The 20,898-nt window shown below is 54.1% G+C and overlaps 9 protein-coding genes across 9 annotated transcripts; 1 reads left to right on the plus strand and 8 right to left on the minus strand.

The window, feature by feature from the left end:
- Positions 1-105: 105 nt before the first annotated feature.
- On the minus strand, positions 106-1,255 carry BAUCODRAFT_450987 (uncharacterized protein). The gene has a single exon (XM_007677606.1). The coding sequence runs from the start codon at positions 943-945 to the stop codon at positions 259-261; it is 687 nt and encodes a 228-aa protein (XP_007675796.1). The 5' UTR covers positions 946-1,255; the 3' UTR covers positions 106-258.
- A 51-nt stretch (positions 1,256-1,306) lies between these two features.
- BAUCODRAFT_33110 (uncharacterized protein) lies at positions 1,307-2,424 on the minus strand. The gene is made up of 4 exons (XM_007677060.1): positions 2,406-2,424; positions 2,057-2,356; positions 1,870-1,977; positions 1,307-1,810 (listed from the first exon to the last, which is right to left on the minus strand). Exons 2-4 carry the CDS (start codon positions 2,168-2,170, stop codon positions 1,799-1,801), a joined length of 234 nt encoding a protein of 77 aa, XP_007675250.1. The 5' UTR covers positions 2,171-2,356; positions 2,406-2,424; the 3' UTR covers positions 1,307-1,798.
- Positions 2,425-2,898: 474 nt separating this feature from the next.
- BAUCODRAFT_451015 (uncharacterized protein) lies at positions 2,899-4,888 on the minus strand. The gene is made up of 6 exons (XM_007677607.1): positions 4,568-4,888; positions 4,342-4,514; positions 4,204-4,287; positions 3,801-4,149; positions 3,552-3,745; positions 2,899-3,503 (listed from the first exon to the last, which is right to left on the minus strand). Exons 1-6 carry the CDS (start codon positions 4,611-4,613, stop codon positions 3,165-3,167), a joined length of 1,185 nt encoding a protein of 394 aa, XP_007675797.1. The 5' UTR covers positions 4,614-4,888; the 3' UTR covers positions 2,899-3,164.
- A 778-nt stretch (positions 4,889-5,666) lies between these two features.
- Positions 5,667-6,274, minus strand: BAUCODRAFT_450981 (uncharacterized protein). The gene has a single exon (XM_007677608.1). It carries the CDS (start codon positions 6,113-6,115, stop codon positions 5,861-5,863), a length of 255 nt encoding a protein of 84 aa, XP_007675798.1. The 5' UTR covers positions 6,116-6,274; the 3' UTR covers positions 5,667-5,860.
- Positions 6,275-8,655, minus strand: BAUCODRAFT_450980 (uncharacterized protein). Its single transcript, XM_007677609.1, has one exon. It carries the CDS (start codon positions 8,504-8,506, stop codon positions 6,434-6,436), a length of 2,073 nt encoding a protein of 690 aa, XP_007675799.1. The 5' UTR covers positions 8,507-8,655; the 3' UTR covers positions 6,275-6,433.
- Positions 8,656-8,689: 34 nt separating this feature from the next.
- Positions 8,690-11,917, minus strand: BAUCODRAFT_33115 (uncharacterized protein). The gene has a single exon (XM_007677061.1). The coding sequence runs from the start codon at positions 11,485-11,487 to the stop codon at positions 8,815-8,817; it is 2,673 nt and encodes an 890-aa protein (XP_007675251.1). The 5' UTR covers positions 11,488-11,917; the 3' UTR covers positions 8,690-8,814.
- Positions 11,918-12,141: 224 nt separating this feature from the next.
- Positions 12,142-12,930, plus strand: BAUCODRAFT_106861 (uncharacterized protein; the record flags this gene model as incomplete). The annotated part of the gene is made up of 2 exons (XM_007677610.1): positions 12,142-12,413; positions 12,459-12,930. The coding sequence occupies exons 1-2, from the start codon at positions 12,190-12,192 to the stop codon at positions 12,928-12,930; spliced, it is 696 nt and encodes a 231-aa protein (XP_007675800.1). The 5' UTR covers positions 12,142-12,189.
- Positions 12,931-12,943: 13 nt separating this feature from the next.
- Positions 12,944-15,905, minus strand: BAUCODRAFT_147489 (uncharacterized protein; the record flags this gene model as incomplete). The annotated part of the gene is made up of 3 exons (XM_007677611.1): positions 12,944-15,220; positions 15,289-15,580; positions 15,640-15,905. The coding sequence occupies 3 exons, from the start codon at positions 15,903-15,905 to the stop codon at positions 12,944-12,946; spliced, it is 2,835 nt and encodes a 944-aa protein (XP_007675801.1).
- Positions 15,906-16,691: 786 nt separating this feature from the next.
- Positions 16,692-18,969, minus strand: BAUCODRAFT_451341 (uncharacterized protein). Its single transcript, XM_007677612.1, has 2 exons — positions 18,288-18,969; positions 16,692-18,234 (listed from the first exon to the last, which is right to left on the minus strand). Exons 1-2 carry the CDS (start codon positions 18,711-18,713, stop codon positions 16,705-16,707), a joined length of 1,956 nt encoding a protein of 651 aa, XP_007675802.1. The 5' UTR covers positions 18,714-18,969; the 3' UTR covers positions 16,692-16,704.
- Positions 18,970-20,898: the final 1,929 nt, after the last annotated feature.

Here is a 20,898-nt window from a genome sequence, read left to right on the forward strand (position 1 = left end):
AAGGCTACCTTGGGGCGTACAGCGTTGGTACCGTTCGAGGTGGTGTTCGGTCCTAGTGCTTACAGCCTGGTGACTGGCGCTCAATGGATATGTTGACAAACGAATGGGCCACTAGTGGTTTACATCTCTGCACCGAACGGCGAGTTGAAATTCAGGTTTGGTGTTGAAAAGCACGCGGCCACAACGGCAGCTCTGCAGTGTCATTGTACGCTAGAACTACAGCACGAGTAGACTACGAACGTCGTTGGGGCGTCCTCATCAGAAGAGCACGCCTTTCGTGCTTGGTACCTCGCCTTCTCTGCCTACAACCGGACTGCACGCCATCCGCAGTGCTACCGCCATGGCTTTGAACGCACTCTCCGCTCTATGGTGATCATTGTCGCCACGTAAACAATCCACATGCAGTGTGATGCCCGCTCCTTGAGCGAAGGACTGCAAGCAGTGCGGGAGCATCTCACAGCTTAAGTCTCCAATCTTTTCCCTCTTTGTGCCCAGGTTGATAACAGAGAACGGCCGGTTACTCAGGTCTACCACGGCTCTTGACAAGGCCTCGTCTAGCGGGCAGTAAGCGTACCCAAACCTCGCCAGACCGGACGTGGTCTGCAGGGCCTGCTTGAAGGCCTGACCAAGGGCGATGAATGTGTCCTCTGCGGTATGGTGGTCGTCAATGTGGAGGTCTCCTCGGGTCCGTAGATGAAGTGACCACCCGCCATGCTTTGCGAGAGCGTGCAGCATATGATCAAGAAAGCCAATTCCGGTATCTACGCTTATTTGTTGGGATTTAGAGGATTGTGAAGCATGCTGTTTCTCATCTCCATTGGACTCTGATGCGCTCGAGGTGGATGGCTGTAATGCGCCGCCGTCGAGGTTGAGCGCAAGATTGATCTTGGTCTCGTTTGTATCGCGGTTGATTGTTGCGCTCCGTATGCGCTTTTCAGTTGCCATGCTACTATACTCGCATGCGTCATATACTGTGTGGTTGGAAGGCCGAACTTCTTCACTAGCTATCGGGACCTGCAGCGGAAATAGCCGCGGACTTATGAAGCGTAGAATTTATTGATGAACCTGACCTCGTACATGTAGACAAGTGATCAGTAAATACGATCAGCTCGAGTGTTCGACAGGATCCTCCAATCAACAAGGGGCATGGCTCGAGGCGAGGGTGATGTTGAGATGGCAGATGCAGTAGGTGGCGCTGAAGCCAACGGCGAAGAATTTGTGCATGAGAAGCAGAGGTTACGCGTAGTATGCACGATCCTTTGAGATCAAGTGGATGCATTGCTAACTCCCGCGCAGCTACCAGGCTCTTCGGATACCGCAGCATCTTTCGCGTTCGAGAAGGAAGACCATACGCTTGGTAACGCTCTTAGGTACATGATCATCAAGAAGTGCGTATGCCACCGGAATATTGCGTACATGCAGACTTACCAAATTCTAGCCCTGACGTCGAGTTCTGCGGCTATTCAATACCTCACCCTTCGGAAGCTGTCATGAACCTTCGAATCCAGACCTGGGGTTTGTCTTCAAGCACTCAATGTCATGATGCGTGCACCAGCTAACGATACCACGCAGACGACGTCAATGTGTATGAAGTACTACAAAAAGGCCTCGACGATCTTTCTCAGCTCTGCGATGCTGTGGAAGAGAAGTTCACTGCCGCTCGGGACGAGTTCAACGCCACGCACCCAGACCGGGCAGCCAAGCCATGATGCTGCCACGCGGAGCAGGTCCTGAACGCAGTCATGCGGGAACGCTGTTATTGATGGTGAATGTATAGTGTACGACAGGCTAGCGAATACTAATTCCGGCCCTGGGATGACGGTTAGCGAGGCGTTTGGGAAAGTATTCTGGAGAGTAGGCTGTAGGTACCTCAATGAAACCCTGAATGAAGTTCTTCGGTAACCGCGAGCTCGGATCTTCCTCCGATCTGAAGTATTTGAGTACGTGTGTGAGCTGCTTCCAGAAGTTGAGTGTTTCCTGCACCGCGGAATAAGCTCGCTATTGTTCCCGTGTAACTCCGGGTATGCGTAGCTCCTCCACCGTGGTGATCGCGTACCTGATACTCTTGGTGGCTGTTGAACAGCAGCACATCCACCGTCCTCAGTTGTGACACGTATCTGTGCCTTTCGAACTCTTGCCGTATCTTGGTTCGGATCTTGGAGACCGGCATGTTCAGCGAGTACATCTGCTGTACTTCAGGTGCCTGAGCATTTATCACGCATCAGTCACGGTTCCGCTTTGTCCTTCTCTACCACTGTACAGCACAGAGTGGCGCGCTCTTCTGGCAAGCTTACCGCTCGCAGCCATTCCCGGTAGGACTTGAGCACACGCTCTCGCGCATCGTTCCAGTTAACCGCTGTCCGGAGCATTAGCAACTGGCTGTGGGAGGTACAAGCTCCACGCACATGATCGCGTCCTTTGCGCGAGATACGTAGGGTTGATCATCTCTTCATCCGCCGGCCTGAACACCGCTCACTGGCCACTACGTCGAGGTAAAGCTCGATTGCTTGCTCCCAATGGCCGAGACGCGGATAACATCCGTGAGGTTGCGCTAAGCCGAATGGGCTCTGGTCACGTGCGCTTGTTAACCCTACAGTGCACAGTATATCTGGCCACTGCGCCGTTGTACACATGTGGAAGACAAAGATTGAGTCAAACTATGCTGCCACGCGATGAAGCAGGTTGCCGGTGCGAGACACTTTTTCTTGCGTAAAGGTACACCAGAACCTGAGGTATGAGTATAACCTCATTTTCGGTCAGCAGCGTCATACTGGTGTTAAACTACGTTTGCTCGCCCATCTCGTGCTCGGAATGGCTGACCTGAAAGGCGCCTTTTGCTTCTGTGAGCGCCCGTTCTCTAAAGCAATAACTTCGTCCGAGCTTGCCAGGAGGCCGCTCTTGCGCGCCGCGACACAACCGCTGATTTGAAGCTCAACTTTGCTCGTCGAGAGAATGCATTTACAGGATGAGGAAGGACGAGTATTACCACGTCCCTTTCAAGTGTATTTCGCCACTCGATCGCTCAAGCGCCGGTGACGCCAAGTCCACTAACTCCATGCTACGCATCAGCTTCCAAGAACCAATGCATCGCTGCGTGACATCGTGACGGTGTGCTCGTGCTGGAGACTGAGGTGCGTTGAGAAAATAGTCGCGCGCATTCAGTCTCAATCTAACCGGGCCATCATTTGATCTCTTGTCAGCGGTGTTAGGTTCTCAATGTCGAGGCCCTTAGCTGCCAGCACCGAGCGCATATGCGCTGGCACGAGCTGTTGGTTCAGATGCGGTGCAATTGACAGCTCATGATGCGAGAAGTCGAACAAGTTCGGCATCTCCTTGTTAGGGCCATTCGAATGGCGCGAGTCCGGCAGCCTCGTGTTCGGGTCTCGAAGCTCGTCGAAGAATGGGTGTACCATCGCTTCGATGGCAGACAGACGCTGCGTTGGCGTGTATTCCAGCAACCTCGAGATCAGGTCGATCGCGTTCGGATCCGCCTTACGGAACACCTGCACCACGTTAGAAGGTACTTATGCGTGGTATGCTGTGTTACTTACCTTGCTGAATGGATGCGGCTTGATCTGCGGGAATTTGTGCTCCATGTAATTCGGGTTCATGGTGCGTATTTGGTCGCGCGTCGGCGTTCCAAGCACTTTGATGATCTCCACAAGCTGGTCGATGCCAGATTCACCTGGGAAAAGGGGTTGCCCAAGCATCAATTCTGCCATTACGCAGCCAGTCGACCACACATCTGCGAGTTGTTAGCGCTTTCATACGATGACCCAACGGTAGTCAATTAATCTCACCAATTTTCGTAGTGTAGTTAGTTGCGCCAAAGATCAGCTCCGGCGCACGATAATACCGCGAGCATATGTAGGACACATTTGGCTCGTTTTCAACCAAGATCTTCGCACTTCCAAAATCGCATAACTTCAAGATGCCGGAAGCTGGGTCGAGCAGCAGATTCTGCGGTTTGATGTCTCTGTGGCAAATGCCCTGCGAGTGGATGTAGGCGAGTGAGCGGAAAAGCTGGTAGATGTATAACTTCACTTCGAGGATCGGCATTGTCGTCTTCAGCTTGTTAAAGTGTCTCGAGGCCCGATACACCGTTTCTGGCACATATTCGAGCACCAGATTGAGGTATACTTCATCTTTCTGCGCTTCCATCAGCGCTGTTTGGACTCCCATCATGGTATCGAGGTCGCGGACCCTGTCACCGTTGCTGTAGTAGAATGCTTTGAGCTCGACAATGTTAGGATGTCGGACAATGCGCATGATTTGCAGTTCTCTGTTCTAGACACGCATCAGCACCATCTCGGGTATTCGCTATGAGCGTTACGGGCTCACCTTGAAGCGCTTGTCTTGCAGGACCCGCTTGATGGCCGCATCTTCTCCGGAAGGAGATAGCTTGGTTTGGAAGACGACACCGAAAGACCCATTGCCCACGATCTTACACTGGGTGTACTGCATCTCCCTGGTTTCGCCCGTCAAGCCATCCTGCACTTTCTCGCGAATCACCTCTACCGATGTGTCAGCATACTCCGCCTCAAAGAAATGCGGTATGACTACGTACCGCCCATTCTGAGGCCCGAGAAGGCCGATGGTCTATTCTGCGACATCCTTTGGTCTCTTACTCGGGGTCACGCGTGCCTGCCAGGATGCTACCGCAAGCACGACACGGTAGCCAATGTAGCTGTTTACTGAGTTGCGGAGGATGGATTTCGTATACAGCTGGATATTTGGGTGGAATTGGAGCGGTCGCAATGCGCAACAATGTCGAAGATTGACAAGTCGTAAGCACCAGTGAAGGTTTCGCGAAGCAGGTGATGTCGAGGGTCAGGTGCTCTTGGACGGGGTTCTGACCGTTGCGGAAGGCGCGAATGGTTGGAATTGCGGAAGCCTCAGGTTGCAGTATCTGCCGAGTGAAAAAACGCGCAGAAGAGCCGGCAAGGTATGAAGAGTATGGCCGACTAATTGTAAAAGGTCGGTGGATATGAGAGATCGCTGGAAGAGGCAGGATGTCGTGTTGGAAATTGGGCTCGCTGTCGACCGCAGCCCCGCGCTGGAGAGACTAGGTTGGCTCTTGGTTTGACCGCACGGTACGTCGGTACGTAGGTACCAGGCCCGCCGACTAAGAACTGATCCGTGCGCCTGTCGCTCCCTTGACGCAATGGAGGTGCCGGAAGACAGATTGCAAAAAGACGGGAATGGCTATGTTATGGCCTACGGAGGAGGGAGTGGGTGGCGGCGAGGTCATCACTCATCGTTCATTCCATGCAGTCAGCGGCCCTTCACCAGCCCGAAAGCACAACCCTCATTTCATATTGCACCCATACTCCACAATGGATGGAGAAAGCCCCACAGGTCACGAGAGCTTCTGCCCGCCGCCGCTAAACGCACGGTCTTGGCGCAACTGATGTCGCTATGCTCCCATGCCCTGACAGCGCTCGCAGCCAGCGGAGGCCCGCAGGACATGTGAAGGCGGCGGTGATCGTGTCTCTAAATTTTCGTTGAGACGTCTGGAACCACGTGCGCACGTTCGAATGGAGTAAAGCGTGGCCGCCAACGTGCAGTTTGCATCTGATGGTCACGGCTTCGGTCATGCGTCCTCTTCGCATTTGCAGATCCTAGCGCCACGGCTTCCGCGCTCGACCAACGACACCTGACAGCGAAAAGGCCGGGAAGGGTAAGCTCCGCAATGCCTGCATCTCGACCAGAGACAGAAACTACATTGGGGCAAAGTGTGATTGGCTTCCAGCTGTTGTGCCTGACCTCTCAGAGCCGCACCAGTGACAGCACGCATCATTTGAGACGTTGTCCAACCTCACTTCGTCCTGCCTATTGCAAACACCTTCTGCCGATCTTGCTACACCTTTAGCATGCGCGTACATCTCATAGCCTTGCAGTAGGTGCCGCTATGCATGCTCGACCAACAGCACCGTCCTGCACCTGCTCGAAACAGCGACTTGCATCGAGTATCAGGTACAGATTGCTCTTCGACTGGAAGCAATGACGATCCTGGCGCGCGGCACATCTTTGTGTCTCGGCTGCAAATTAGCGTGAGTTCTGGGAGCTTCAAGTACCTTCGTACCGAAGTTTTTTGACGCACATAATGAAGCATCAGACCAAGCTTCTACCGTAGATGGCGTCGGTAGAACTTGCAGCACATGCTGTAGCACTGGCGAGGTGCCAATCTCAACCGCATCTGACCATGCTGCCCCGTACTACACGCGACCGGACCTTTCACCGCTGCAACATCCTTCAGCCTCACACAGCGTTGTACCAAGACCCACTTGGAAACCGACAACTCGCACGTGGAATGCCTTCGTCGTCACTACGTAGGTGGGGTATATATAGCACCCACGCAGTCATCACCCAGTGAACTCCACCGCTATGCATGAAGCAATATGATACAAGCACATGGCATGCAGGCACAAGCTCATGCCAGTGCCTGCACCTCCTGACCAGGCGGCTGCGACTCAAAGGTCTCCTTGAATAACCTCCCTCGCTGCTCCCTCCGCCACTCGCTCTTCACATAAGCGAGGAGTCTAAGCGTGCCAGAAGGCGTCACACCTTCGATGCGACGCGCCTGACCTACAGACTCCGGTCTAGTGTCTCCCAACACTTTTTTCTCCTCCCAACTTAAGCCATGAATGCTCCGATAGTCTAGGTCAGCAGGGAGCACAAGGCTTTCGTCCCGCGCAAAAGCTGCAGCGGATGCTTCCTGCTGGATGATATACGGGGCGTAAGTGCCTTCGATGTCGACGCGTCCGCGGATACGCTCCGGGTATTGAGCGATCTCGGGAATGATATCAAGCAGGGAGGACGTTGAGACGCCTGTTTGTCGCAATAAGTCGTATGCACTTCGTCGCGTGGTATCACTTCGGACGGGCAAGCCGTGTTCTATCCAGCGCGCCGAGCTGAGCTTCTTCGCCTCCAATAGTTCCCGCAGCTCATCGATCTGCGCCTTCTCATCGCTGAATGCGGACCACCTCTTGTCGCTGACGACGCCAGCTTGCCTACCCTGGGCAGTGAGTCGCAGATCCGCATTGTCAGCTCGAGCAGACATACGGTACTCGCTCCGGCTCGTGAACATCCGGTACGGCTCACTGACGCCTTTCGTCACAAGATCATCGATCATAATGCCAATGTAGCCATCGGCTCTCGATATGGTGAGAGCAGGCCGCCCAACTGCAGCATTGCCGGCGTTGATGCCCGCGAGTATGCCTTGAGCGGCAGCTTCTTCGTAGCCAGTCGTCCCATTGATCTGACCCGCCAAGAAAAGGCCACTAATAACCTTCGTCTCTAGCGTACTTTTCAGGCTTCGAGGATCGACGTAGTCATATTCAACGCCGTACCCGGCCTGCAGCATCTTAGCGTCCTCTAAGCCAGCTATACTCCTAATGATGGCTTCTTGCACATCAGCTGGCACAGTCATGCTAATACCATTCGGGTAAATGACATCGTTGTCAAATCCTTCCGGTTCCAGCCAGACAAGGTGTTGCTCCTTGTCGGCAAAGCGTAACACTTTGCTTTCCAGTGAGGGGCAGTATCTTGGGCCCTTGACAGTCTCTCGGATGTGTATGCTTTTATGGAGATTCTCGCGGATAATATTGTGTGTCGCAGGGTTGGTGTACGTACTCCAGCAGTCAAGCTGCTGTTCTACAGTGACATGCTCATTCAGGTAGGAGAATGGCATTGGCGAGTCATCTCCAGGCTGTACTTGAAGCTTTGTTAAGTCTACTGTCTTCTTGTCCAGCCGTGGAGGCGTGCCTGTCTTGAGTCTGCCGAGCTTGAAGCCAGCATCTTTCAAAGAATTCGATAGGCCAAAGGTGGCGGCTTCGCCCATACGCCCAGATGGAAAGACGTCAAGTCCAACATGGATCTCCCCACCAAGAAACGTTCCGGTTGTGATCACGACGTTCTCCGTCATGACAGTCTCGCCAGACTCAAGCCGTATTCCGGTTATCTTGCCATGCCTGCCTCCCAACACAGCTCCTGAAGAACGATCAATGATGATATCTGCGACTTTTCCTTCCTTGACTTGTAACCCCGGGTAAGCCAACATCTCCTCGCGCATATGCTTCTTATATAGTGCACGGTCTATCTGCGCACGAGGACCCCATACCGCAGGTCCCTTCTTCCGGTTGAGCACTCGGAATTGCACTCCAGCCTTGTCCGTGATACGTCCCACGAGTCCGTCCAGCGCATCAATCTCCCGTAACATCGTTCCCTTTCCAATACCCCCAAAAGAAGGATTGCAGCTGCATACGCCAAGATTGTCATAAGACGGCGTGACGAGCATCGTTCGAGCACCGGTGCGTGCTGATGCTGCAGAAGCCTCGCATCCTGCGTGGCCACCCCCAATGACCACAACGTCGACGGGGGGTCGCGCAGGCTGCGAAGACAAGTCCGTGAGCGTGGCAAAACGTCGCCCAGCAGCTACAGCTATCCGTACTCGGGGCGTATGCCCCCAGTGCATACGAGCCCTGGCAGAGAATGTGAGCGCCATTTGCGCGGCAAGATTGGGAACGCCAACGGATGCATGAGACGCAAAACTGAAGCGCGATCAATCCACGCCAAGCCAGCTGTTTCCGAATTGGGTACCGCCTCGGCATGTGGGTTACCATACCGCTCACATATTGCGCAGCATCGCCATCGATGTGCATACAATAGACTGTGGAGGCTGAAGCAAGTGTGGACTGTTGAGTCTTATTGCGTTTATCTGTTCCAAGCAACTACATCTACTGCTCTCTTGTGTGCACTTTCCGCCCAAGCAGCGCGTTGTGCAACATGCTGCAATCCTGTCGACAGGAGAAATCAATTGTACCTAACCACCGTACCACGACAGGCTGCCCAGAACTCTTTGACGACATCTTTCGTCTTCCTGCTGTCACCACGTAGGCCCACAATCTGCTGCAGGAATCGTCGCTTCTCCGCTTGACCAACGCTCTCAGACGTTTGCGGGAAAGAAGAGTCGGCCAAAGCACCTTCAAGCCATGCCCTTGCATTCGGCTGGTTTGTGATAAGGGCCTTCAGCGGCTCGCACACATAGTCGAGCTCCGACCGTTGGCAGAGACCTCCCACTTGACCCATGAGCGCTTGAGCCAGCTGTGGACAGTATGCGTGCACGACTTGAGTCAGACGCTGCTGTACGTCAGGCGGGTTAGATATACTGGGAGACTTAAGAAGCTTTGTCCATAGTTCGCAGGCAGATCGCTTCGGAAACACATCCTGACCCTCAATAGCCCGGAGCGTGAAGTCTAGGATGGCTGGGAGTTGTCCTGATATCCTAGAGTCTTTACCGATTAACACATGCGTGTAGTACGGAACAAGACGGCTGAAGAGGTCGATACAGCCTTGCGCCACGCCTGGATCACGCTCGGGTAATCCGAGCTGCGCGATCAAGCCGGCCACGCACGCGCAGATTGCATCGACGTCTTCCGGAATGCGCTCTGATGTGGATTTTGAATGCTGGGTGACAAGAATGCATGCGGTGGACAGCACACTCTCCAAATGTGGTGTCTCGGTCGAGCATTGCTGTAAGAAGCTCACGGTCACCGATGGCGGCATTACGAAGGGACCTGGCTCTGTCTCTGCAAAGCCACTCCGTAGCACCTGACAAGCAGCGTCGATCGCTTCTCCGTCATTACCAAGGACCTGCAGCACAGAGAAGCAGCCCATGATACGTTGTCTGACCACTTGCGCTTCCTCACTGTTCCAGAAGTGCGCCGATGGTGGCGGCTGCTCGTCGTTATCGTAGATGCTGATAGGTACATCGTCCGGCACCTGTAGGTTCTTGCCAATACTCGCAAGGCAGTTGAGTCCAGTCACGCCCATAACTTCGGCCATGTCCCTTTCACCAGCTGCAACGCACTCTTTGGCGGTTTGCACATCCTTCTCAACATTCTCGATCAGTAGCAGCAAAGGCTGCACTTTCGTGCTTTCGGGCTTCAGCGCTTGGATGATGGCCGCGATAGCTCCGATGACCTTCTCTTTGGTATACGGGTCGCTTGTTGGACCGCTCAAGAAGCGTTGGTACTGTTGCAAAAAGCCATCCAGCTCTCCAGTGAGACTGCCGCGGCATGCCGAGCAGAGTGCGGCTATCGATTTCGCAGCGGTGGTTGCAAGGGCAGCTGTCTCTAGAGACGCGAACAAGAACCTTACAGCATCCGGCAAGTATTCTGCATGACGTTCAATGTACGACCCGTACGAACCAAGAACGTCAATAGCAGTTCGTCGAGCTTGCGCAGGTATGTTAAGGTTGAAGTCGTTGATCTCCCGAAACAAGGCTGAACTGAAGAGTGCATCCAAGGCTTCTTCATTCGATGACTCTTCCAGGACATTGTCGGCAATAGCGTTCATGCAGAACAATGCTGCCTCGACCGAGCGCCAATCTTTAGCTCGTAGCGAGCGGAGGGCGAAGGATGCAAGTTGTCGCAGCATATCTTTCCCAAGAAAGACATATACAGAGAGCATCAAATCAGTGGCATCTAGTCTGAACTCTCGGAAGCCTCCGCTCTCTTCGTTCGTCCATTCCTTGGCAATTTGTCCTGTTGGTATACGCATCTTCGTCCAGAGAAGCTCGATGAGCTGTTCAAGTATTGATCTTGCGTTGGGCAGCCATGGAAGAGGCGGCTCACCGCTGTCTTGAGAGAAGACGGTGTCATTCACATATTCGATGTATGTGTTCCAAAACTCTATGCTGTGGATCGAGATTTCGTCTTCGCCACCAGGATACCCCGGAGATCTCAATATCTCAAAGTGAAGGTCAATGATAGTCCGAGACATATCATTGTCTGGTTGCTCAACCACAGGCTGCACGTTTGCGACGCCGTAAGCGATCACAAGCTGACCGTACGGTACGCCTTCCGGATCAACATTCTCTAGAGCTGTGAGTAGCCTCGGCTGTACGTGCTCGGTGACAATGCGGAAGAGGCCGAACATATGGCGCGCTGTAAAGAAACTGGTGTAGCTCTCGAGTATGTCCCGCAACACTTCTAAAGCGTCTTGGTGCAGTTCAGGGACTGCGACACACTGAGCGACCAACTCGGTCAGATCCCGTAGATGTTGTAGGGGTTCCGGTTTCCGTGGCCAAACAGGCTGAGCATAGTTGACCCAAGTTAGGAACGCCTTGAGCGCTTCAGTCCTAACCTTGTAGTCAGGATTGCTGAGCGCAGTCGCAATAATCATACTGGCGTCCTGAACAATCGCTTCCATCTGGTCATGGAGCGCAGCATGGGCCGGTGAGTCTGCGTCGACCTTACTAACCTCGTCCGCCAACGCTGCAGAGAAGATAAGCAACAGAATGACTTGACTTGGCCTGAGGTCTGGCAGTAAGGTGAGAACGGTAGCTTCGTCGTCAGCTTCAAGCTCAGGGGCATAGTCATCGACTTGCAAACAGCGTGCTAAGTGCGTCAGAGGCATTTTCCACGTTACCGGCGAGCGCACAAAATAAGTCGTAAGCGTTGTGCAGAGCTTCTTGGTGACCATTGATCCCTCGCCCTGGTTGGTCAGGCGGACTGTCCAGGACAACAATCTCGACTTCACTGCATGCGCTGTCTCAGCGTCAAGCGACGGCCTAAGAGATCAATAAGCGGAAAGCCTCACCATGGACTCAGCTCAGGGTCAGACACTGACCCATCATTGTTGAGTTTCACCTGGAAGGTGAGAGCGGCGAAGAAGCGAACGTTGGGTTCGCTGCTTGCCATGAGCGCGTCTGCGAGCTGCCATCCTTCAGTCGAGCGTTGAAGCTGCTTTAACTGATCATCGATAGCTGTTATGACTCGCGCCGGGCCAGGCTTGTATAGGCGCTTCACCAGCTACGATCAAATCAGATATGTGCTGCAGCAGAATTTGCCTAACCAATACCTCTTCAACATCCTCGACGCTCTGTGGCGCGTTCACCAGCGCGCTGTTACCGTTCATTGCATTGCATAGCCTCGAGGAACCACACTCATGCGTGGGCTTGAAAAGGCGGGATCGAACACCAGCGATTGGAATGCAAATGTGTCCATCTATCGTAGAAAGTACTGTATCACCAAGACACAAGTTCAGTGCACGGTCCACTTACGAGCCGTGCCGCCTTCACTACCGAAGAAGGCAGTTACAGGCGTTGATTCAGTCTTTTGATCACAAACCATTGTCTATAGATACCCTTACAGCGTTCGATGTCAAGTGCTACAGATCACCTACATGGCGCGAAGGTGGGCTGCAGATCTGTCGTCTGCGGATGCGGAGAGAATTGATCATATTGCGAATATACTGCACCTCTTCCATCACAGAAACAAGAATCAGCATCGACGAAGTGTGTGGTGGCGACACTTTTCACTATTCCGCAAGCAACTCAATCTTGTCAGACTCGATGTCGAGAACTTGACCGAGATGCCTAAGACACATGTCGACAAGAGAAGAAAAAAGTTGAAGCACGACAGCACCATTACACGCATTGAGAGAAGGGTCAGCTACTGGAGCGAGGCTCTAGTACCAATATGGCAGCGTGCTTTCTCACAGCTTACCGCGGAAGGTCGATTTGCTGTCTTAGGGTTGGCACTAATGAGCACTCTCGCTGAAGCGTGTCATATCTTCCATATCACGGCTGCTTTTGAAAGCATTGGGCAACAGGAGGTAGAGAAGGTGCTGGAAAAGTTCGCCAACGAGGACTGGGAACGCTCGGAGAGCGAAGCGGTGGGTAGCCCAAGGCCAATGATGGAGGATGTTGGTGAGGTAATTGGTCGGGAGGTCGTTCCACTGGATCCGATAGCCACGAAATTTGAGGCTACAGCGACGCTTGGACACCGCGTTGTGGGAACGCCAGGCCAGCGCCTGACGCCAATTTCGAATGATGCTGTCAAAATTCGTCGTACTCACGCAACAATGAAACCGAAGTCTCGAGCCCGAAACGCAATAGACGACCTGTTCAGCGAGCTAGGTTGAGGCCTGCAGCCTTTCACCCATGGTTTCCGAGCCACCTTAGTAGGCTCCCGAATCCGATATTGACGACCATGTGCCAGCCTATACACCACGCCAGCGCATACAGGTACTTTGGACTGAACACCGTCCAGATGAATAGGTGCGTGCGTAATGCTGTACACGCTGCCATTACCGCAAGCAAACCAGTAGCTACGAAAACCGTCATAAGCGAGGCGTACTCAAGCCAGCTGTCAGGCACAGTATGGCCCTCTGCAGGCTCGGCTGTTGTTTGAGCTGCATCCCTTTGCAGTTTCGTCCGCTCTGCGTAAATCCACGATCGCTGATCTTCTGTTCGCAAAAGTTTGTCGGCTGAAGGGTTGGCCAACTTGCGGAACGTGACAGTACAGGCTGCGCTGCACCACCAGATAGGTCCAGCCCAGTTGCTTGCAAAGAGGAGGACGCCCACGGCTACGATGTTGTAGCCGCCTACGCCATTGTATGCGTTGCTTAGGTCAACGCTGGAGATAGAGTTCGAGCCGCCCATGCAGAAGAAGTACGTGTGAGAGAAAAGCAGTGCGGTTGTGGCAAGTTCGGTGCTTGAGATGAGGGCATTACGACGCAGCTGGGTTTTGTGGTTCTCATCGGTGGAGTGTAGCAGATACGCCAGTGCTGCTCTTTGCGCTTCAAGACCTAGGAAGAGCGGTATGTTCGGTGCCCGAGTCTGCATCGTCAAAAACAACGATAACACGTAATGAAGTCTCTCCGCCAACGTGACTCGGACTGCTGGTCCATTACGCTTGCCGATGACACTTCCTCGCGCTAAGCCAACCGCGAGCGCAGCCACTGCGATCGTGACAAGGCCCTGCAGTGCGAAGGCAAGTTGCGCTTGAGCGACCAGACTGAATGGTCGCGTCCAGCTCCTGATTTGCAAGCCTATTCGCTGGACCAGTTCTGGTGCATCGGCTTGCGTGAAGTTCAATTTGAAAACGATGGCTGGTGCCACCAGGATGAAGGCAACGACAGCGGCGTTGTCCGGAGCGATGATATCCATGAGACTCCGCTGCGCCACCTTGAAACCAAAATAAAGGTACGTAATAAGCACGAGCATCCACATTAGGGCGTGGTAATTTGGGAAGAAAGTATGCACAATGTCGGGCTCGCCGGCGTGCTTCTGGCCCGTCTGGTCCCAGCCTATAGCTAAGCGGTGGACGGCGAGTATACCCAACCCGGAAATTGCAGCTCGAAGCTTGTTCCGTGCGTCTCGTGTTCTCACAATGCTCCTCACTAACAGCAGAGAAACCCATGCCGGTGTGAGCCAGTACCAGAGCCGCTGCTCCTCCTCGACGAAGCTGCTGGCAAACATCATCATGCCGTAAAGCAGAGCAATTAGGGCAAAAAAGACGCCTGCTGTGCTTGGCGGCCATACCGCGGGTATGGACAAAGCTGCGAACGCGGCAGCGAGCATGCTGAGAACAATGCCCGCAACCATCCGAGGGACGTCATAGGTGCTGGCGGCATTGCTCAGTGTTTCTTGGGCTTCGATGAGAAAGCTCAAACAGGTATGGTCGGCAATCTCCACGTCACGCATCTGATCAGCGGCAGCTTCGTGTAGAGCAGACTCTGTGCGCACCCAAAGACGTGCGATTTCATCGTCTGCGCGGTCGAAGCCAGCATCTTCGAGTGATTCAACCCGCAGTTTCCGGCTTGCTACCTTCGTCCGGAACGATTCCACACCGTAAGCAGCTTCGACGATATGCATCACTTGTTTGCCATTCTGATGCAGGATCTGCGTCCCATGTCTGTGTTCCGGCCAGAGACCGGCAAGCTCATGGATGAACACGCCGAGACTGTTCTTTGGGATGGGCAACTGCATCAAGCCCGCCAGCGTCGGTACGATATCGCTCTGTTCCACTTTACGATAGTAGTGAAAGTCAGTGCCAGCTCTGGGCGCGGTCGGGCAATTGATGTCGATCCTGTCACGTCTTGCTTTGAGCTTCGGACTGGCAAAAAGCAAAGCAGGTTCCGTCTCGCCAGGCCCACTGCCGCCATGGTTGCCACCCGCATTCATGCCGTGGTCGCCAGCAAGCACCAGCAACGTATTGGCAAGATGTTCGCTGCTCTCCATGGACTCGTAAATCATTCGCACAATGCCATCCATCTCGCGTTGCTTGGGCAACATGTTCGGCCCATTCGGTCCCGTCTTGTGTCCAATATGGTCCAAGCCGAGGTAGTGCATGATAAGAGCATTCCAGTCACTGTTCATCAGCTCATCAGGCACATGGCGTGTAACATTGTTGTCTACTTCCGTGAAATCCTGCAGGAAAGCATTGCATACTCAGCTACAGATCCTATCACAAACATACCAGGGCCAGTTGAACTGACCGAGACGAAGAAGGAGCTTGTGCCGTCTGCGCGCTCGAAGAAGTCACCCGGAAACAGTCGCAGCCATGTGTCATCGCCATAGAAGACGAGCTTTCCCCCTTTGACCTTTATCTGTGCCAGCCATGTGTCTTGCGTAGCCAGTGTTGAACCTGAGCCACTTTCGTCAAGGTTGAAGATCAGGTCGGCGAAGGATGGGACGGAGCCTGTGGTTAGCGCTTTTACTCGGGGCATGGTAACGGTCGGCGGAGTGGCATGAGCTGTAAATGGTATGGCAGCACCATTGCGGATAAGACTGTAGCACGCACGTAAGCCAGTAGTCGAGGCTAGTAATTTGGTGCGGCCGATCGATACCTCTGCGTGAACTCAAAGCCACTGTTGTAGCCATAGACGAAGTCGGTCCGCAAAGCATCAACTACCATAAATACCACCCGGTCAAAGATGGCTTCCGGCTGGCCGTGACCCCAAACACTCGTATCTTGCGCATCTGGAAAGGTAGCAAGGCCAGGGAGTAACGGCTTGTATGGGAAGAAGCCGAATGCGAAGACGATGGCTGCTATTGGCAGCAGCGCATTAGCAGTGGCCAGCGCAGTGAGCCGTTGCATACGACTGCGAGCCATCGTGGCAGACTGAGTGTTAGGGAGCTAAAGTATTCTGTCTCGGATCGTCATGCCGTGATTTAACGAACAAACGACGCTGTGTAGGCAAGTTGCAGATTTCGCAGCCGTGAGCAATGGCTCGGACATGGGGGCCGAAAGTGAATGCACCAATCGATCCGTGCACGCGCTTTTGGGGAACGAGACTACAAGCGCTCAAAGTTCGTACCTTTTACGCGGAAAGTACATCTACCTGCGACAGTGGGTAAAGCAATGGCACATACTCTTTGTAAGAGGAGTCGATAAAATCGCAAAGCGAGTTAGACCGCAACCTCTTTTTCCTCGAACGCAGCAATCAATAAGCCCACAATGCCCTCTATCGCCACCAGCAGCTTCAGCGCGCCATAGTGCCAGCGGCGCGCATGTGGGTAATGCTGCCATGAGCACGCCATCGTTTTGACGGCAGGCAGTAACAGCTGTGCAGCAGACATATGAAAAGCAAGCAATTAAGCAGTGAAGCAATAAAGCAGCGCATCTCTAACACCCTGCTCGGTAGAAGAAGCATGCACGAGCCTCTCCAACTGTTGCAGATTTAGCCAGGCGTTGGAGTTCAGTCAACAACCAATGGAAGGGGCATCACATCCTTGTCCAGGTCATCCTGTCGCTAGACCGAGCCGCAGCCGCAGCCTCCAGGCTATTTATCGACAGTCTCCAAGCACCAGGAGATCAAGAGCATACTGCTGCATAATGGATAGCACCATTGCAGCTGACGACATATCGCATCCAGCATTCGCATAGTCGGGTCGTCGTGCTTGTAGGCTGCTCACTTGTATTTGGGGTAGTAGTGCGGACCGGGTGTGTTGTTGTAGCCGCCCTCGATGTCCTCCTCGGTGAGAATCTGGAGCTGAGGACCGCCTGTCGGACCCTGAGCAGATCCGGCGGCCGCAATTGTAAGCCTCGGACGACCGCCAAGCCTACCGTTGCTGACGTTGCGACGACGAGAGGCTGGAGTGCCGGGCCCCATGCCGAACGTGGGGTTCGCACCCTGCACGAAGCGAGGGGCCTTGAAGCCATTATGGTGGCCGTGCTGCTGACCCTGCTGGTAGGCGGCAGCGAATGGCTCCATTGACCATCCGTTTGGATAATAGGCAGGAGCTTGCATATTGACGCCATTGTAGTATGGTGCTATCATGTTCTGGTTGTAGCCCATGGGATAGCCATTCGGGAAGAACTGCGGCGGGGCCATGGTATAAGCTGGATCCTGGAAGCCGTTGTGGGCGTAGGAGTTGTTGTACTGATAGCCCTGGTGGAGCGGCGACGTGTTATTGTACGCCTCCTCGCGCATCTGCGCCGGAGTGCCACGATCGAATTGAGAGCCACGGCTGCGCTCGCGGCTGCCGTGGCCAGACTGCGGCTGGTAAAGGCCGACATGACGGGCATTCTCCATTGAACGCTGCATCTTGGAGGGGTTGTCGACAGGGGGAAACTCCATCTCCGTCCCAATATCCTCAGGCTTATCCGCCGACGCGGTACGCGCTGTGAACCAGAGCTTGGGACGGTGATCGGGCGACTCCACGATGACGGACGAGTTGCGGAATTTGTCAATGAGACAATCAAGGCCCTGGATGGTGGCATACGACATGTCCGCAGTGCGCGGGTGATTCTCAATCCAACGTCTGCCGCGCCAGTGCTGGACGAAGGGGATGATGTCCGCCGGGTCCTCAAAGTTGACGAACGCATAGCCGACGTTGGTGTTCTTGCTGAAGTCAATGCGGAGGTACGAGAAGTCGTACTTGCCGAAGCTCACGGTATCCATGATGCGCTTGAGGTCTCTAGCTTGCATCTTGTTCGGCACGTTGCGCAACATAACCGTAGTGCGGACATCGTAACCCTTCTCAATCTTCACAAGGTCCACGGCTGTCGGGCCGCTGATAGTGTCGGAGTGCGGAGTACGCTGGTAGTATTCGACACGCCCATCCCAAGAATCGCTGCGTGGCTCAAGTGCGACGTAGGGGCTCGGCGTGTGTGGGGACGGGGCCGAGAACCAACGCTGCCCGCGCTCTGGAGTGTTGACCCCTGCAGGCGAGATGAGGACAGCCTGGCCATTGCCAACCTTCGGGACAATGACAGCAGGCTTGCCAGGCGCCATCTCGCCATTCTCGTCGTAGTAGGCAGTGGTGCGACCGGTCGGGCTCACCCATTCACCCGCTTGGTCTTCCGTGGGCGGCGTGCGAACTGCTAGGACCGTGTACTCCGACGCCTTGACCTTGGCGGGATCACCGAAGATGAAGCCCTTGGCAGTTGGCTTCTTATGCTCGAGCAGCTGGATCTCCTCGGCAACAATCACCCATTTCTGCGACAAGTCAGCAAAATTTGCCAGTGCAATATTGTTGCGGGGTGACATACGCCTACGATGAGCGGACCGTCCTTGCTAGCCTCCCTAAGCGCCTTGCGCGCGTCTGTGACCTTGAAGTACTCGGCACGGAACTCAAGGTTGGGCCAGGCGGCAACTTCCTCCTGCTTGAAGGCAAGCAGCTCGCCAAATTTCTCAGCTTCGCCCTTGACGACCTTGCAGGCCTTCTCGCCATCGTAGTCAGGGGTCTTTCCAGTAAACGAGACGAGAAACTTGACTTGCCCATCGAAGAAGGAAGACTTGTTTTGGGCAACTGCGCCGTCTGGGACAGCAGCGTACTCAGGCTGTGATATGAAATTGATCGGACCGCCGAGCTGCGCTGATTGCGCTGCGTCTTGAGCGTGACTGGTGTCGCGAAGGTCATCGAAGCAGATGTAGTAGTCGCGACGGTGACCGTCTGGCGGCGCGGTCTGCTTCATACCTAAGGACTGCTTGTCCCAGCCGAGCTGCTACTGTCAGCGGTGTCTCGGATACATTGCGAAATGACTACACTCACGACCTCCACCATCTCCGTGAAGCATTGGAACTCGTCCTTGGAGAAGCCGACGCGAAGATAATGCGAGCCTTGGAACTTATCATGGCCCATATCGGTGGTGAAATACACGATGGCATGTGGCGGGTTCATGCCATCATACGTGCCAATAGGCTGCTGAAGCGGAGCTCTGCCTTTACCCTTGCCAACCTGCGTCTTCCCGTCAGGTGGCGAGGACGTGACGATGACTGGGTGATCGTCGACATCGTTCTCGGAGTTTCGAGTAAGGAGCTGCAGGGGTGACGGAAGCTCCATGAGCTGCTTCGGCGACATTGGCCTGAAGTGATTCGCAGCCGCGTTCAGCTTGGTGCCGCTGTTGACGGTCTCAAGTGAGCTGTTGCTGTCACCACGAGCGTGCTTCGCCATAGTGGTTGCGCCTGACTTGTCGCCGTGAACGGCATGGTTGCCGTTATCGCTGAAGGCTCGTCAGCAAGCAATTTTGATAAACTGGCGGTGAGCACGATCGTTCGGCACATACTTCTTGTGACCGTTCGGAAGCACGACCCCCCCGTTCACCTTGCTGACGCCGTTGACAGCAGGCGTCTTCTTATCACTACGACCTGATCAGCAAACACTCTCAACGCGGTTTGCAGTGAGCACAGTGGCTTGGGCTTACTGCTTGTTACCGGCCGGCAGGTCGACGCCGCCGTTTACCTTGACACCACCGTTAATGGCATGCTTTCTCCCATGCCTGTCGATGGGTTAACGAGTGATCCTCATGCGTTGGCAGTGAGCGCTATGGCTTCCACTTACTGCTTGACAGTTTCTGGCAACTCGACGCCGCCACCGACTTTACCCGGACTGCAACAGCTGCCGCGGTCCCCCTTGACCGAGGCTGCCATTCTCTCCTCGCCGAAGAGCTCGGCGTTGTGCAAAGAAAGGGTTTTAAAGTGAGGGGAGAGCTCAAGCCCGTGGTCAAGAGTGTTGGTGATGCTTGGAAATGTCTGCAGCGTCAAGCTTCACACAGGATGGCCAAGCAGCGTAACCGTGGGCGCGCAGCACCAAGGCGGTTTGCTGTGGGATGTAAGGATCGCTTGGTATGCTTGCTGGGGTTGCAATGTGGGCAAATAATGTGTGATGGGGAGTATTCAGAGATGGAAGAGGATGTGATTGCGATGGTGATGGTGGAAGGGCGAAGATTGAAGAAGATTAACGCAATCGCACAACTTTCGGTGTGATCCCTGCTCATGCTCGAATTGAGCATTGTCTGAGTGGACCTACCCTTTCTCCGCAACCAGCAATCCGGTCAACCCAAATGACGGTGTCGTCACACGGTCTAGACGAGGGCAGCTTTTCCATCTGCACTATGAAACAGACAATCTGTTGAAGTATTAGAAGCAGCAGACTTACCTGGATATTCTGAAAGAAAAACTCGCGAGGCTCTACGAACCTCCACACGGTGTATTCATTACATTGCGCGCATCGCCACACGAGATAGAAACCACCCTTGGCGACGAAGCTGGGAGGAAGGTTCGACCTTGCACCTTTTTGAAGCAGCATGAGCTTTTTTATTGCACGGTGACGCGAGCTTGTGTTTCTTGTCGCAGGCTTATACCCAAGCCAGAGTACACGCATCCATGTATTTATGGACGCTGGAACTTGTACAGTGCTGTGAAGCTGTCAGCATTACATCCGCCCGTAGCGTTATTCGCAGCGTGCGACTTTGATATATCGGTTTAAACTCGGAGTTGAACTGCGGCATGGGTACCCTTGCAATGCTCGTTAGCGCCTGCAACCAACTGCTGTTTAGTGATTTTCCCCGTGTTTGCGGGAACCACGGAACATGTGCGCTTGTGCATGTCAACCCGGATGGTTGAATAGAAGAGCATGTTGGCCATCGGGTAGCCATTCGCCCATCACGCAATACACATTGTGCAGTAACGCGCACCATAGACCGCCTCGTACGCGCGAGCTCGTCTCCGTGTCAGAGTGCTGTCGACTGGCCGATATACTGACACTTACAGCTCAATGTGTTCTTGGTGAGTCTTGCCGTCTGCCCACATAGCTGTAGGCTTAGTCTTCCGCGCTGCCAACTTGGTGCTACGGGCGATGTCTGATTACGTACTGACGGT

This window comes from Baudoinia panamericana (assembly GCF_000338955.1).
Source record: "Baudoinia panamericana UAMH 10762 unplaced genomic scaffold BAUCOscaffold_5, whole genome shotgun sequence".
In the NCBI taxonomy this organism is placed as follows: Eukaryota; Fungi; Ascomycota; class Dothideomycetes; order Mycosphaerellales; family Teratosphaeriaceae; genus Baudoinia; species Baudoinia panamericana.